Source organism: Microtus ochrogaster, linkage group LG7_11, assembly GCF_000317375.1.
Source record: "Microtus ochrogaster isolate Prairie Vole_2 linkage group LG7_11, MicOch1.0, whole genome shotgun sequence".
Classification (NCBI taxonomy): Eukaryota; Metazoa; Chordata; class Mammalia; order Rodentia; family Cricetidae; genus Microtus; species Microtus ochrogaster.
Window position 1 is genome coordinate 15,715,575 of NC_022032.1, and position 18,588 is coordinate 15,734,162.

The 18,588-nt window shown below is 41.1% G+C and overlaps 1 protein-coding gene across 2 annotated transcripts in view; it reads right to left on the reverse strand.

Annotated features, from left to right (window-relative positions):
* The window catches only part of Asah1 (N-acylsphingosine amidohydrolase 1), a 34,627-nt gene that overhangs the window by 13,222 nt on the left and 2,817 nt on the right, over positions 1-18,588 (reverse strand). The window contains exons 1-3 of one of the 2 annotated variants that reach the window (XM_026786943.1): positions 5,951-6,058; positions 1,750-1,840; positions 809-895 (exon numbers count right to left, since the gene is read on the reverse strand). In XM_026786943.1, the coding sequence (XP_026642744.1) occupies positions 809-895; positions 1,750-1,840; positions 5,951-6,054 (282 nt within the window). In that variant the 5' untranslated portion in view covers positions 6,055-6,058. The other variant, XM_005362553.2, reaches the window with a different exon arrangement.

Consider the following 18,588-nt stretch of genomic DNA (forward strand, 5'->3'; position numbering starts at 1 on the left):
TGTCCAAAATGCTAACCATGGTGCTCTATCACTGAGCTATACTCCTGGAGGGGTGGAGGGGGAGAGGACCAGCTAGTTTTCAGTTTTAGGTGCCTGGATACCTAACTACAAAAACAAGAAACCCCATATTCCTGATGAAACCTGTTTATGTTCCCATTGCTTTGTACAAATTGAGGAGCAGTTAACTGCTAAAACCTGACATGCTTTGTACCCTGTGACTCCAGTAGTCCAACCCCTAGAAATGAAGGTTCTCAAGTTTGACAGTGCTTAAGAATAAATGTAAAGGTTCCCAACATTCTTGAGGAAAGGTCAATGAATTGTTTCTTCTTTAAACAAATCTCATACACATTTTTTTTTTTTACTGGAAAGAGATTCTTTTTTCATACATTATATCCTGACTATAGTTTTCCTCCCTCTACTCCTCCCAGTTCCTCCCCACCCCCATCTCCTCCAGATCCACCCCCTTTCTGTCTCTCATTAGAAACAAACACTTTTCTAAGAGATAACAACCAAAGATGATAAAAGAAAATATAGTAAGACAAAGCAAATACTACCATATCAAAGCTGGACACAACAGCCCAACAGGAGGAAGAGTCCCAAGAGCAGGCACAAGAGTCAGAGACCCACTCATTCTCACAGTCAGGAGTTCTATAAAAATACTCAACTGTTAGCTATAAAATATACAAGGAGACCTGGTGTACACCCATGTAGGCCCTGTTTTTGCTACTTCAATCTCCTTGCACCTAAGCACAACTTTTTAAAATTCCTATGTGTGTCCTTAAACTTAACTGCAGGAAATATTTCTTACCAACTTTTGGTCCACCATCTGCGTGATTTTTCCACTTGGCACAAATGCGTTTACTAAATTCTTGATGGAATTCACTATAGTCCTCAGCTGAAAAAATAAATAAAACACTAAAAACACAAAGAAGCATTGAGATTTAAGATGAATACTGGTGTCATGAAAACAAATGTAGACCTTCTGACTTATTCAAAATAGATAACAAGCTGGGCAGTGGTGGTACACTCCTTCATCCCCAGCACTTGGGAGGCAGAGGCAGATGGATTTCTCTGAGTTCCAGGCCACAGAGAAACCGTGTCATCATAAGCAAAAAAAAAAAGTGTTTTCAATGAATACATATAAACAGTTTTCTCTTTAAAGTCGCATTGCTTCTTAACCATTTAGATGGAGGGAGATAGTATTAAGAGCAGGAGAAACAAATTCTATGCCCCCAAAGCACAAAAAGCTACAGGGAAATGTGCATTTTTCTCTATCAATTACTGTGCATGGTAGAAGAATTTCAAAAATATACCTTTAAACTTACTTATATTTATTCATGTGTATGAACATTAGCATTTATGTATGTGTACCACATGCGTGCCTGGTACCCAGCAAGGCCAAGAGGGCATCAAAGGCCCTTGAACTAGAGTTACAGGTGATTGATTGTGAACCCACGCTATGATGCTGTGAACTGATCCCTGGTACCCTTAAGTGCTCTCAATTGATCAGCCATCTTTCTATCCCCTTTGTAGTATTTTTGAGACAGGGTCTCACTATAGCCAAGACTGCCTTGGAACTCATTATGTGGACCAGGCTGACCTCTATACTCCCAACACCTGTCCTGCCACATTCCCCAACTGCTTGGATTATGGGTGTGGGCTTCCATAACCAACTTATAAAGTACTTCTTAAAAAGCAGAACTATAGCCTATGAAGTCAGAACAAGAAGAGTTAAGACTTATAACATACCATTGGTGCCTTGTCAGTCACTAATTCATGCCATCTTTTGTAGGGCGGTAAATCAAGATTGATGGTGTACCACGGAACTGGTCCTCTATAGCTGCAACGAGAGGGTACCACCTTGAAACGCGGGAACTGACTTTCAGGAGGAGGGTTACAGAGCTGAAAGGATGGACTGGACATGTATCCATAGCAACAGTATAGAAGTTGTTACTCAGGCAAGGTCTGTAGAGGAAGGTTCAGATTGCACCGGATGTTTCCGCCCTCGTCTGCACATACAATCTGAAGTAGACTCAGAAATCATAGGATAGAATTATACATTATGAGCTAGTCATAGTAATCCCAGTACTCAGGATGCTACCTTGTGAGCCCTGGCTCAAAGAATAAATCATACAAATAAACAATTACACCTGCTAGGTGGAAGGTTAATATGACTTGGCAGTATGTGAATCAACTGTGGCTCAAGAGCTACAACTTAAAATACTGTGGACAGAAAATACCTACTTTTGTTTTTTTTTCCCTAAAGAGTCATAACAATTTAGTCTAGTCCTGGGCCACTAGATCCTTCTAGACACTAGGACCCTTCACCACTTGGTTTTCTAGTCTGGAACCCTTGGTCAGTCAGTCTAACACTATTGCCAAATCTTTGTCTCTTGTGATAGCTTCGGTGAGGCCACTTTGTAAGCCCACAGTGGCAACAAATACATGCTTTCATGACTGACTCTTTGATTCTCTGTATGCCTGTGGAAACCTCTTATCTGCCTGCAGCAAGTCCAAGCCCACGCACTCTTCTGCCACATACATTCTCAGTTTTCTACTCTTACACACGGCCATCTCTGCCATGAGGATATAGGGAGGCCCACCCCTTATTAATGGAGCTGAGCCATGTTTCTGGTGGACAAACTCTACAATTACTCCCACCGCTACAGCAACTTCATTTTCTTGCCCCCTTGGGGAGCAGGGATTGAGACAAGGTCTCATGTAGCCCAGGCTGGCCTTCATCTTGCTAAGTAGTTAAGGATGACCTTGAATTCAGGAACCTCCAATCCTTCTGGCTCCACCCACCAAGGGTTGGGATCAAGGGTGCCACCACACTTGCTCTTCTCTAGTAATTTTAAACAAATTGAAATAGCTTTCAAGGGTGTAGCATTCAACGATTTATCAGATTAAAACTAAACCTAAAAGCATCCATAGCTTGAGCCACGTATTACTTTAAGAAAAGGGTAGGGTACATAGTGATGTGTGTTGCAATGTTACCAGGCTCTTAACAGATCATCTAGCCTTATATTTATAGACAGACATAGTTTATTTCCTGAAAGTCATTTACTGGGCCTCTGTGTTTACTTGACTACCATGAATATCTGGTCCTCTAAATGATGTTGCTGAGCTTGGGACCCAGGTATATGTGTAAGGTTTTATGAAACTGTAAACCAGTACCTATTCATGTTGTGATACAGATCCGGATAGAAGTGTACTCAATTTTGGTATATTGTAATGAGTTAATTGTAGTTTTGTTTAAATGTATATTTATTGTATGTATATTTATCACATGTATATAAAATATATAATTAATTTGTTGTTCTTTTCAAGTTCCTTGGTTCCTTAGAAACTGAACCTACATCAATACTGTATACTTATATCTTTGGGGGGAAACCCTTTCATGAGAACAATTCTAATTCGCCTCCTCCTCTTTTAACTACCATGCTACATTGTGTCCCATGGTTTAGTAATCTGTTAGCTCATTTGTGGGCTAATGGGACTAACCCTTTCCTTCCTCCAAGCTGGGCGTCTGGATTTCCATGTCTAGATGCGATAACTATGTGTTGCGCTCTTGGAGCTATGCACGTTGGTGGCGGTGTTCTACCTGTGAGTGTCACAGCTCCTCCCTTCTCAGCACCCACCAGAGCCAGCTTATCCCTAGTATCTTCCATAACCTCCCGAGTCTTCTTCAGTTGAGTATGGGACAGACCCAAGCGCTTGACAGAGGAAATGGAGAGGAAAGAAGCTCACTGTCAGAGAGGATCAGCATTTTGTGGGAAGTGAGAGACCTGGGAAACCCCGATAATAAAACCTCTACTAGTCAGAGTTCTTGGAGAACTGGTTAAGCTGATTAAGAAAATTGTTTTCACGGTTAAAGCTTAATTTAATCTTGTATTTTATCTTACACTAAACATCTCTCTAAGGTATTCTTGTATTTAACCATTGCACGTCATCTCTTATAGACACAAGAAGTGCCTATCTTAGGAGGGTAATGACGATTACTTAAAAGATGCACAAAGCACTTAGCATTAGTGATCAATAGATGCCCCACAGTGTGTTTCGCTGCTCTGCCATAAAGTGTCAACACCATGTCAATTTTTGAGACTCAGCATTTGCTATGCCCAGTCATTGCTCTATCAATCAAAATAATATCCGAACCCACCTGCCTTCCCAGGTGGCTTGCAAATCAGCCCGAGTGACACAATGCATACATATACAAATAAGAGCAGGTGCGATGCAGCCAGTGAGCAGCAGAAAAGCAATGCTTAATGGGATTCCAATGGCTGTAGGGTGGTGTGGCTGTCAGTCCCTCAGCATCTGCACCGATGGGACTGGTCAGGCCAGACAAACAGGTGTCCCTTTCCTCCCTCACAGTCAGTAACTCTTTCCTCCCTCACATCTGCTGATGTATCCCACCAAAACTCGTGCACTTGATTGAAAATGATGACCTCACAGGACTAGGAAGACACTCATTAATTAAAGGTACATGGCTGTCACCCTTACCTCCCGGATGTCGAGAGCTCTTGCTGTACAGTTCAGAAAAGAAAGGTTAAGGATAGGACAGAGGATTTCAGTGTTGAAGAATAGGATGGTGAAACTGGAAGGCATACAGCAGAAAAGTAAGCAAGGAGAGAAAGCATATACAACATAGAGATATGAAGATACATACATACACATATAGTAACAAGTTAAGTTATGTCTAATCATGAAAGGTTTACAGTTGGTAAAGAAATACATTACCAGATACATGTAAGGTACATTTAAGAGAGTAGATTTTTTTTTTTTTTACAAAAAAGGCCCTTAGTAGAGAAATTTCTCACTCTATGTTCAGTGAATTAGACAGTAAGACCAGCCAAGAGACACAACCAGCAAGGAAATGGAGGCCAGGACAGCAGCAGAGTGATAGAGTGAGGTAAAAGGAGACCTTCACTGGGCTGAGCTGGAGAACAACACTGAAGCTGCTTACTCTGAAATCTTTCCTAAAGGTGGGTGAGTCAGGCAAGTTGGGTTATCCCAGGTCCCCTCTACCAACAGTAACTGATGCTCTATCAGTGGTAATTACCGTAGTGTATTTTCTGCTTTACTACAAACCGTGTCGTTTCATCCACGGAAACCCAGACCATTCCATAATCATACTGACTGAGCCCACATGGCTCACAAGTGGTGTACAATCTAATCCAAAGGACAGAACACACAGGGACAAAAAACCACAACAGATACTAAGGACTTCACGAGTCACAGAAATGTTAAAAAGGGTGGACCCGGGGTGACACTCCAGTGTCAAGGGTATTGGGACAGAGGTTACTTAGAATCCATATACTAGGGAAACAGCTGATTAGACCTTGTAATGTTACAGAAACTGGAAGTCTCAACTGTACTCTGCTTCCTCCCACCCCAGCAGTGCGCTTGCATCAGGAGAGGACAAAGACAAGGGGCAAAGACGACGGTTCCCTATACCTTTCCTTCACATTGCATTTTGCTCCCTCTGTGTCCCTCGGCTACACTTGCATGTTTCTCGGGTCTATGTCATCACTAAGATTTACCAAGACAAAAAAAAATATGAATTAAAAAAACCATTAAGACTGAAACAAAACACAACTTCAGTCCTGTCTTGTGGTTTCTGGTCTTGTTTTGCCTGAAAGGTTTATAAAGTCGGGGCTTATTTCTTGGCTCTCTCATACACAGAGTCCTTATACTCTGCAATGCAGTCTGAGGACTTACGCCCAGGCACCATGGAGTATCACAGCCCGGGGGTATGCATGCCTCCGTTTGTTATAGAGCAGAAAAGCGATCGCTAGGAGACAGAGTAGTGTGGTGATGGGCAGGAATCCTTTGCTTTCCTATTAGTTTCGCAGGCAGGAAATGAACATTTTAATCAGTATCTCTTAATTCATTTAATTTAATGCATTTAATTTGTATGTGCCTGAGCATACACATAAGGAAGCCAAACCTTGTCTCCAGGTGAAAGACACGGCTTAAGTTTTGTTTACTACTTGTTATTCCTAGAAGATCATTACAGAGAAGGGTCTGTGCACAGGACAATGGTCTCATCATCTGAGGTCACTCACGTTGGTCCAGAGGGAGGATAAGTTGATTTTCTGCAATCTTCTGTCCACTAAAAAACAAAGAAAAAATGAACATTTCAGAAAATTACAAATGCTTGCCCAATGAAGCAACCTTTTAAAAGTATTATTTATTAAGACAAAAGCACCCTTTTAGACCATTTCATTATCTTTGTTCAAGATAGGGCCTCCCCATGGTCAATCGGGCTGGCTCCAAATTTACTATTAGGTAGCTCATCCATGTGTAATACCTCAAACTCACAATCCTCCTGCCTGAGCTGACTGACCGCCGAGACTACAGGCATGTGCCACAACAACTGCAATTCAATTCCTTTTTAAAAAATGTTTATATATTTTTATTTTATAACTAAACATTTTGCCTGCATGCGCACATGTGTACGATGTACATGCCTGGTACCCAAGGAGGCCAGAAGGTGTTGGAATGCCCTGGAACTGGAGCTACAGATGGTTGTGGGTCACTGTATGGTGGTGGGAACTGAACCCAGATCCTCTGTAAGAGCAGTGCGCATGCTTAGCTTCTGTGCTGTCTTCCAGGACCAGCATTCAACAGCTCTAAACGTAAAGTCTTGCCTCTCCAATCCCCAAACTATTGCTGTTTCAATTCAGTTTACACAGAGGTTAGGTATTATAACTTGGCTTTTAAAAATGATTATACTGAGTAAAGAGATGTAGAAAAGGAGATGGAAAATACTTCTGTGTGATGGGATAGCATGTCAATGGCTTAATAGGATATAGCTTTACCTCAATTTTTGAGGCAACTCTTGCATCCTGACCTGGGATTTGCATCTCAAACCAGATTTGCAGGAGACAATGCAGAAGGGGTTTAATAATCTGGCCATAGCCTACCATCCCAGTCTGTTCCAGACACACCTCCTAATAGCATGACAACAAGCCAACACTTCCTAAACCTCCCACACTTCCACCTGTACACGTGCTCTGTCCTCTGCCTAGATGCCCACTCTCTCACCTGGGGAACTTCTAGGTCTAACTTCTAAAATCCAATCCAGACACTTACTTCTCATCCCGCGCCCCCAACATCTCTTTCTATAAACAGTTATCTCCTCCTATGTATTTCCCTATTTGTGCACATCTCCATCACAATACCAACTGTACTACAAGTGTCTGGGTCCACCCACCGGTATACAGCAGAGGTCACTGCTGGAGGCAATGAGTGAACGAAACTGTGTTGGGGACAACTGTTCACATTTCGTGCAAAACTGAATTTTCTCCTAACACAAAATCCGGCAAAAGAAGTTCATATAGATTTATGACTCCTGTTACTTCTTCCAGGTAGTCAGTATGTTCATCTCCTTGCCTCTAGTGACCTAATACTGTGAACGCAAAAGGAAAAGCACAAATCTGCAATAAGAGGAGATAGAGTAGGGGAGGAAACTACTGAGATTATAGGTAGAGCGCAGACTATCTGCTGAACTCTCGTGCAGAAAAGGAAATCTCAAAATTATCTTTTGATAGCATGGCGAGTATTTAAAGCCATTTCACTCTTGTCAAAATGGCCTTATCATTATAGGTATGGTATACCTTACCATACTTAAACAAGGATGGGTCTCTTGTTTAAGTATGTTTCAAGTTTTATAAATTTTCCTAGATAAGCTTTATGGCTCCGATTTTTAAAATTGCTATTTATATTTACTTATTAGTAGTGTGTATGTTAGGGACCCATAAAATGGCATTGAGAGATAAATGGTGCAAATATTAACATGGTGATAATTATAACAGGAATTCAGTTAAAGAAAGAATAGATAATAATATATTGTTAAGAAAACAAACCAGGAACTGAAAAACATAGAGGAAACAGGATGACATTAGCTTGGGTTCTTCTAGCAGAAGAAAAAGGAAGAAAGCAATTAGAAACTCCAGGGGACATGTCTACAAAGGTAAGGCATAAAATAAACACAAGTAAAACTCAAGTGCTGCTGGGGACACAGAGCAGTGATGATAACATTCATGTTCGATACCAATAATGCCACAAACAAACAAAGTTGAATGATGTTGGACAACTGGTAGAGGACTTCAGAACTATAGGTAAATCAATAAAATCAAAGCATATTGGACAATGACCAATATTGACAAAAAAAACACTGCTTATCATTTCCATTTTCACTGTTCTAAAGTGAAACATGTAACAAAGTTTGGAAGGGAGTATTATAATTGCAATGATTCTATTAAAATTTACTAAGCAAGAGTGAAAACAAAACAAAAAAATAGAACTGAAAAAGGAAGGAGAAGAACACAGGAGAGACAACAATGTCCAGGTTGCTAGTCAAGGCAAGATACACAACATCTGAAATGGAAAAGGGGCAGTATTTAATGCTGAATTCAAAACTCCGAAGGAATCTATTAAAAACTAACTAGAAATATTATGTGTAAGTCTGCAAGACACCAGATCAACCCTCCCAAATTAATAAGCATAAAATGAAAAGCTAAAATAAAGGAAAACAATCCCGTTTACAAAGCATCCAAGGACCTATGGACAAAGTACACATGTACACTCACAATCCATTACTCCACAGGCTGAGGCAGGAGGATCATAAACTCAATCCAGTCTGAGCTATAAGGGAGACTGTCTCAAACACAAAAATAAAAGTATTCAGAAGTAAACTTCACCAAGGACATTCAAAACTTGTACGCCCAAAACTACAAAACATTGCCCAAAAAAATTAAAGATAACATAGGTAAATAAAAGCTGTCATGTTCATGGGGTGGAAGATTTAATTCTGTTAACATGGCCAGGTTCCTAAAATTAATCCACAGGTTTCAGCATTAAGAATGGCTAAAATAATCTTGGAAAATGTTGAACGAAGTTGGAGGACTCAGTTTTAGAACTTCCTGTAAGAAATGGGACTATGTGGGAAAGGAAGGCGTCTACGGGGAGAGGGAACAAGACAGGAGATGGAAGGGAAATGAGGACGGTAGACAGCATGTGTTCTCATTGGCCCTCACTCTCATTCACATACACACTCACAGACACACATAGACACACACACACACACACACACACACCATGAAAGCAGAAGGGGACCCTTTGGGGGTACAAAGAGACCAGTGGGAGGGAGAAGGGGAAATAAGGGAAGGTACTGGGAGAAAAGAACACTGCTACACAGGTATTAAAGTATCATAAAGAAACCTATTATTATGTGTGGTTGCTAAAATATTAATTATAATGAAGTTAAAAATGTAATACAGTAGTTAGTGTGGTAAGATACTATATGATGATCCTATACTTGAATGAGAAAGTGGAAATCTTATGGCAATCATATTAACAACAGGTCTTGAACAAATTGGCAGACAGTGGGTGCTAGCATGGATATAAATACATAAACAATGGAATAGAACCAAGAATCCAGAAATAAGTCCACATTTATAATGTTGCATATTGTGTATCTGACAATACACATCTATAACATATTAAAACATCTTACTACTCAGTAATAAAAAGGCAGCTTAAATTTTAAAATGGACAAAAGATCCGAATAGACATTTTTCCTGGAGCTATGCAAACGGGCCAAGAAGCACAGAAGAGACGCCCAGCATTGCTGCCTACCGTGATGAGACACAGCAACAGCAAAGGTTGCTAAGGGCATGAAGAAACTGGGATCATGCTGAGAGCAAGAGCCAAAACAGCAGCTGCTTTACAAAACCATCTGGCAGCTCCTCGCAGGTAAACAGTGACATAAACCCAGCAATCCTGATCCTACGTACAGCCCAACAGATAGGAGAGACGAACTCCCACAAAGATATGTTTTCCATATTTACAGGAATGTTGCTCATACTTGGCCAAAAGTGGGAGAGCCCAAATGTCCATCAACTGCAGGATGGATAAACAAAACAAGGCATGTCTTAGAATGGAGTATTATTTGGCAAGAAGAAATGAAGAACTGATATATGAGCCATAAAACTAATATACTATGTAGAAGATGCCAGTCACAGGGGACCATACACTGGTCAGTCCCCTCTGGAATACACAGAATGGGCAAATATATAGAGAGGTTCGATTAGTGGTTGCTTAGGGCTGGGAGTTAGAAACTAATAGGAGTAAATGAGAAGGGTTTCCTGGGTTGGGGGGTAAAGTGCCCTAATCTAGAGGGCAGTGATGACTGCACAATTCTGTGACCATGCTGAAGCTATTTCAGTGTGTGTGTGTGTGTGTGTGTAATGTAAATAAATGTGCATCTTTGTATATGCATACGTGTGCATGTATGCGTGCATGTGCACGCATACACACACACACACACACACTCATTCAGAGGAGGACACTATGTGTCCTGCTCTATCACCCTCTGCCTTATTCTTTTGAAAAAAGATCTTTAATGAACATGAAAAGCTGTGTGTTGGCTGGGCTGCCTTGGCTAGCCAACCCCAACAATCCTCCTGTCACCATCCTGGGAAGATGGCAGGTGCACACAGTCATACCTGGCTTTTTACATGGGTGCTGGGATCTGCGTTCTAGTCTCCATGGTTTTACAGTTGAGTTTTCTTACCCACAGAGCTAATTCCCCAGCCCTCTAAATGTATATTTTTATTGTTTTTAGAAATATTTTTCTTTTCCCACTCCTCATGTGTGTGGTGTGTGCATACATGTGAGGGTGGCACTTGCGGAAGCCTGAGGCAGAGGTCCGGAGTCACACGCACTGCTCTTCCACCTACTGACCGAGGCAGGGCTGTCAAACGCAGGGCTCACAAATACAGCCAATCTTGGTCAGCTTGCTCTGGGGAATCCCTTGTCTCCACCTTCTGGGCCTGAGAACTGCAGGCCGGTTATCTCAATCAATTGGATTTCTGGAGTCCTGAACTCTGGTCCTTGTAGCAGGCTTTCCTTGGACCACCAACCAGCTCCCAAATCATGACACAGAGTCTTATTAATTATGAATTCTCAGCCGTAGCTTAGGTTAATTTCTTGCTAGTTCATAATTTAACCTGTTTCTCTTCATCTAGGTTTTGCTTTCGGGACGTTTCCTTTTCTTTCATCCTGTATGTTCTACGCCATGTCTCCTGGTGGGCAGCTGCCTGGTTGGCTGGCCCTGGGTATCTCCCTCTCTTTCTCCCTTGTTCCTTCTCTCTTCTCTTTAAGCCTAAATTCCTCCTCCTATGTATTCTCTGTCTGTCAACCCCGCTTATCCCTCTACTGCCTAGCTTTTGGCTGCTCAGCTTTTTATTAGACCAATCAGGCGCCTTAGGCAGACAACGTAAAACAGCATCACATCCTTACATAATTAAACAAATGTAACCCATCTTTACGTAGTTAAAGCAATATCCCACAACATAAACAAATGTAACCCATCTTTACATAGTTAAAGCAATATCCCACAACATAAACAAATGTAACCCATCTTTACATAGTTAAAGCAATATCCCACAACAGGTCCTCAGAGCTGCATGGCAAGAGTTTAACCACTGAGCCATTGCCTCGGTACTCCTAATTGTATATTTTTAATGATGAACTGTACTTTGTGAGCGTTATCTCCACAAAGCAATTAGGAAAGCAATGACAGTGGGAAGGGTGTTTCAAATAAGCTCTTTATCCATCACTGTACATGAGATAGGCAACACCTGAACCTAATTAATTCTGACAAATATAGCATAGCTACCTCATCAATATGAATATGTCTAAAGATAACTTACTAATTTTTAGTGCCCCATGTGCCATGGCTGTAAGCCATCAAAGAAGCTCAGCTGTAAACAACTAGCATGCCAGGAGACACCGGCTCTGGATGAGCTGATACTTGAGCAGGTAATTACAGTCAGCTAAGAACAGAAAGAACTAAGGTGGCTGTCCTGGGTGTGGACCGGAGGAGAAAGAATGGATTAGGAGACTAACATTTCATAAGCCTGTCCTTGCTATCCCATTTTCTTTACCCATGCACACCTGAGATATATATTTCCAAATATTAATTCTTTGACTTGTATGATTTTATTTTACATTGTATGGGGGATTTTCAGAAAATTATTCTCTGGCCTTTTTAAACGTTTGAAACTATTATTATCTGAAGTTATTTTAAAGCAGTAAGAGCTCTTACAAGCATGGCGAGATGGTGCACCCTGTACTCCCAGGTTTGGGAGACGTAGGCAGGAAGATAGGGAGTTCAAGGTCATCTCCAGGACGAACAAAGTTCAAAGTCAGCTGGCTACTTGAGTCCCCGTCTCAAATAACACAAAGAAGGAAGGGGAGCCTGGAAGATATCTCGGGGAGGAGAGGCACCAGCTGGGGGCACAACTGTGAGGACTCGAGAAAGAATTCTGAGAGCCCCATAAAAGCACAGCACGCAGCTCAAGAGGCTGTACCCCAGCATTCCCAGAAGCCGGAGAGCAAGGCGTACGCAGTGCAAAGACAACAGAATGACCCTGTGTCAAACAAGGTGTAAGGAGAGGGCCAAGGCTGTCCTCTGACATCCACATGAGTGGTGGTCTGCATGTGCCTACATTTAAACACACAAATGCACAGAGAGAGAGAGAGAGAGAGAGAGAGAGAGAGAGAGAAAGAAGGAGGCGGAGAGAGAGAGGGGTCCTAGTTTAATAAATTTGAGGATGGTCACCGTAAAAGTAGCACCATATTCAAGAAAGTCTTCAACTAGAAAACTAGAAATATGAATTTTCAGAACATCATTTAGTGGGGTCTGGAGGGATGGTGCAGGGATAAAAAGCACTGGCTGTTTTTCTAGAGAACCCAACTTCCAAGCACCTACATGGCACCTCACAACTATCTGTAATTCCAGTTCCAGGGGTTCTGACACCCTCTTCTGGCTTCTGCGAGCACTGCACACATGTGGTACACAGACATATATGCAGACAAACCGCCCATAGACATAAAATAATCAAATAAAAATAAAAGCAATTCTTTTAGTAATGTGAATAATTACTAACTTTATAAATGCAATTCTGATTTATATTAACATGAGCAACATAAAGTTCTTCTAAATATCCAGACTTTTGGTTAGGTTTTCATTGGACCTGAGAGCTGGATGGGCCAGGACAACACTCTTGTAAAAGATCCAAGTTTCGTTCTCAGAACCCATGTTAGATTGTTCACAACCATCCGTAGCTGGATGCCCAGGGCATCTAAGGCCCTCCTCTGGCTGCCGAGGGCATCCTCACTTATATGGCATACACACTCATAGATGCACGCATAAATAAAAATAAGTATTAAAAAATCTGGCTCAATTTACAAACATCCCATTTCTGTCTGGGGATCAAACAGTCACGTTCAGAACGCTGGGCTCAGCTCCATTAGTGACATACAGAAGGTAGCACAGCTGGTGAAAGAATCAGGGCCCAAGCTTTCACTGGCTCTCTCCCAGCTCCCTTATAGCATAACAATACAATCAATGTTTCTGCGCTGGGGGAGAGGCTCAGAGAATGAAGCTCTCTAAAGCATCAGAGCTGGGTTTGAATCTCCAGCTCACACAAATGCCACGGGCACAGTGGCACACATCTATAACCCAGGAGCCCAGGGACATAGAGGCACGACAGACCCGAGGGCTTATTGGCCAGCCAACATAGCTAAAATGGTTCCGGGAAAGAACCTTTCTCAAATAAGATGGAGAACAATAGATGACACACGTTAACCTTTGGACTCAATGTGTGCACACAGAGGTGTGCAACACACACACACACACACACACACACACACACACACACACACACACGGCTTCGGTTGGATTCCTAACAGAGAATAAACTGTATGTAGTTCAGATCTTTCCATGATAACCAGACTCAATTAAGCAAATGAATAAGGAAAGATAATGACTACTATCCCTTCCTTTATGTTTGCATGTCACAGGATCCACAGCTAACATAAAAATCAAATTACAGCTATGTCTCTTATTGGACACCAGTGAAGGAACTCAAAGTGGTCAGTCGGGTTTTCGGAATTGAGCTGACCTGTCCGAGTAGTAGGAACTGAAAAACAGTGGTGGTGCACACCTCTAATCCCAGCACTCAGGAGGCAGCAGAGGCAGGCAGATCTCGGAGTTCAAGCTCAGCCTGGTCTACAGACTGAATTCCTGAACAGCCAGGGCTACACAGAGAAACCCTGCCTATAAAAACCAACCAAACAAACAAAAAAAAAAACAAAGAAACAACACACACACATATACGACACACACACATATATTATACCCACAAACACACACACACACACACACACACACACACACACACACACACACACACACCAACAAAAACAAAAAGTGTTGAGCAAGAGACTAGCTACGTAGTCCAGGCCGGCCTTAGCCTCCCTGGTACTGGGATTATAGTCATGCATCACCACATTCACTAAGAAATGGCTCTTCAAGATTTTCTACTTATTTTTGATAGTAACTTAAATCTATTCAAGATAAATCAGTATTTATGTCCTCCATACTAATTAGGAAGAGTATATTTCAGACTCCACTTAATATACCATACATATAAAAATAACATCGCTGGAGAGATGGCTCCTTGGTTCTGAGAACATACTGTGCTTGCAAAGGACCTGAGTTTGACTCCCAGCACCCATATTGGACAGTTCACAGCTGCCTGTAAGTCCAGTTCTAGGTGACCTGATACTATACACACACACACGCACGCACGCACGCACGCGCACACACACACACACACACACACACACACACACTAAAATTTAAAAAATGGTTTTAAAAAATAAAAGTAACAAATCCAATGAATTATTTCATTAAGGAATCAATGAACTTTCCACATCTTTAAACAATGGCAAACTGTCCTTTAATATTTGAACCCTACAAGATTAGTGATAATCTCAATGAAATATGAGTCTAATAATACAGACAAAATTTTGTATCAGGTGTGGTGGTGTGTGCCTATAGGCCTAGAACCAGGAAGAAGAACCTCAAGCTGGAGAACAGGGAGGATTCCATGATGGAAACTTACTGAATAAAAGGGCACGTTTCTTACAAACAATTCAGATGGAGCGAAGCGCAGTTGCTGTCATGTCTTCTGGTCTTTAAGTGGATGAATCCTAGTAAGCTATTGATATCTAAACAAGCATTAGGTGAGTCAGCCACTTACAGAGCAGTAGTTTACCACTCTGGCTGACTCAATGCCAGGGTTTGGGAAGGACTCTGATGCAGCGCGATGAGAACAAATTACACCTGTGTGTTCTGTCCTTTGTAGTACGGTAACATGGACAAAACCATTTAGGGCTTAGGAGATTAATAAGAGCTTTGTGATCACTGATGCCCACGGTTTCACCACACACATTTGATGCTGACATATAATTTTAGCTCGTTTTAGCAAGTCATTGCTCAATCATATGCTCCCTGTCGTACATCTTCTGATCTGCTCAGATTTACTACTGAGAACAGTCACCTCTCTCACGGCAACTCCTTTCCTTCTAATCACTCCTCACCTCGCTGTCGTTTATTTCCTGTCCCTACACAATGCGGAAGACAATCAATAACCTCTAGTCTCCAAGCAGAATGGACATTTCCTTCTCAATAGTATTTAAAAGAAGTAACCCCTCCCCTTCCCTCCTTGCCTGTCCCATCATACTAAACTCTCCCATGTGTGCTGCTGTGTTAACTCTGCTTGGCTCTTCTTTACTTGATACATACATGAGAAACTCACTATTTTGGGGGCACTTCTCCTCTTCTCATTTATACTCTTTGTAGAAGAGTTCGTCTGCTCCAATGGCTTCAAATAGTCTCATTATTTCTAGACTCATCCTGGCTCATCTTCTAGACATCTGCCTAGCTAATTCCATCAGACCTCACACATACACATATAGATGTGTATGTATGTATATATTGATATTGTTTTTTGGTCTGGTTTTTTTTTTTTTGAGACAAGGTTTCTCTTTGTAGCCCTGGAACTCACTCTGTAGACCAGGCTGGCCTCAAACTCACAGAGCTCCACCTGCCTCTGCCTCCTGAGCACTAGGATTAAAGACGTAGACCACCACTGCCCAGCTCATCACACCATATCTTGCTGGAATCTTCATAGATGAAATAGTGAATAATTTAAAATGGCTTTCAGTTACTTAGACTGAAAAAAGCCTCAAACACAAAATTTTTTAAAAGCCCAGCTGATGTTTCAAACTAAATAACCCATTTTCTTTTAAAATTGGCTCTCATCCATATTTATATATTTTGAAATATATTTGATCATCATTGAACCTCTCTTGGCAATATTGAAATATATTTGGTAACCACCCAAAATACATTTTGGCTACTTTACATACAGTTTATCATTCAGATAATGATTCAAAATAATAAAAAAAAAAGAGAAAACACAAAAAACAATTGCCTTGCATTCTGTCAGAGAAAAAAGCCACCAGTCTTCCAGATAGCTCTGAAGGGCCTTTTTAATTGGGCCACAATATCTTCAAGATCAATGAAATTTTAAATAGTGCCTCAAGACAAAAAGGGTCCCAGTTTTTATCCTGTAGGCAAAAATGTTAAAACAAAATAAATCCCATCACATAACACCTGTCTTTGTCATTATTTTAATGAGAGAACAGTTTGATGACAGTAAAATGACCATAAAACCAGAATAAAAGGAAAATTACTGATTTTTGTGTTACCCCTATTTTTTCTCATTCATTGATAACCCGTGAAAACACTTTCCCAATCAGATCCCAGTAGACTGACTAGATTTTCATATTCATTGTTTTGTGTTGTCAGATATTTGTACACTGTGTGAAGGTGTATTGATGCAATTGGTGTAAGAAAAAGCTCAACGGCCAATTGCTAGGCAGAAGGTATAGTGGAATTTTCAGGAAGAGAAAGGCAGAGGAGGAGGAATCTTAGAGGGTGGCATCACCAGTTACAGAGGAAACAGGAGGTGCAAGATGAAAGAGAGGTACCACCATGCGACAGAACGTATATTAATATACACAGGTTAACTTAAGTTATAAGAGATAGTTGAGACAAACCTAAGCTAAAGACCAAGCTTTCATAATTAATAACAAGTCTCCATGTGGTTATTTGTGAGCTGGCAGCCAAAGGAAAAATCCACCTACATTTGGCACCCAAAGTGGGACACACATATCCACATAGGACCTGAGAAAGCTGGAGGTTAAGAGTCCCGAGCAGAATCGGGGCTTGCAGCATACAGAGGCACAGCTCCTTTAAGAGGTCTGCTACTGAGCACTTGAATGGGGTTTATGAGCACCAGGCAAAACAGTACCCGGTGGCAGAAGACTAGGCAGAAATGCTTACTGCAGCATGGAACCAGAAACTTCCCAGAGCTGGGGCACACAGACCAGCTCCAGGCTGAGGTCCACAAGCATAAGGCTCCGCTCTCACCAGGCTGAAGTGGGCAGAGCCAGCCACTAGGCTATGTGCAAAAGAAAGCCACACAACAGAGGGCCTAACAACTGCTTAGCAGTTTAAGATTTGGCTCACATGGTCAGAGAACACTGTAGACCCATAGAAAATCAGGTCTAGATCAATAAAACCTCTGAACAGATACAGTATGCTTAATAACGTGCTTAGATGTTAAAGAAAGAAAAAGAAAATACAGTCATTAAAAAATAGTTTAAAAACAAGAAAGTCTTTAAAGAGAGAGTAAAGTAATATAAAAGGAAAAGGCCATGTAAAAACGAAAAATACACAGGGTATCTGGATCCTGAATGGTGCTTTGTTGACTTTGAATTACTTAAATGTCAATGGACAAAAACAAATATTTTATATTGCTATGGATTTTTGTATATTGATGCAAACTTAAGATTATTTTTGTTATAATGTATATGTTTAAGGTAGTGTACCTATGTAGGTCATTAATAAATGTAAATTTCTAGTCCTGAAAGGCAGTTATTATAAACCATTTAGGATAATTAACAAACCAGGCTAATAGTCATCTATAACAATCAAACTTGTAATCGTGTTAGGTATGTTTCCAAGGCATACAGAAATACATTTTAGATAGATAGTCTTCAAATATTTCAAAGACCTACAGATTATGGCATTTAAAATGTTTTAATAATATAAGGTTTTCCAGGGCAGTGAGACACAGCTGTTTCTGGCAGTACCAATCTACTTCAAAAAAGGATGATAGGCATTGAAAAACTGCCAAGTGGAATTTGCTTTTATTGTGGCAAAGCTAGCCACTTGGGCAAGAAACTGCCCTTCCCTTGACTCTTGATAGTATGCTGTACAAACTGGACAAGCAGGACACAAAAGAAAGTTAAATGCCAAACTTTGCCAAGACAAGGTAGGACAGTTCTTCAAAAATTCCTGCTTCACAGGAAAGTCTGTCAGACATTCTAGGTCTTTAGGCCAAAGATGGATGTCCCAATGTTGCAGAGGAACCTTGGGTGATTGTACAGGCAGTCTACTGTTTCTGTCATTTCTATAGTTTTGGAAGTTGCTTACTCTGCACTTCCTATTTACTCAGATAGTAATATATCCTTCTCCAGTCTTTGATGGGGTTGAAGACCAGGCAACTATAGTTACAGTTTTCCTTATTACAAAATTCAGGAGAAAAACTTAATATAAGAAATGTAAAGTTTGAGCTGGGTGGTGGTGGTGGCGGC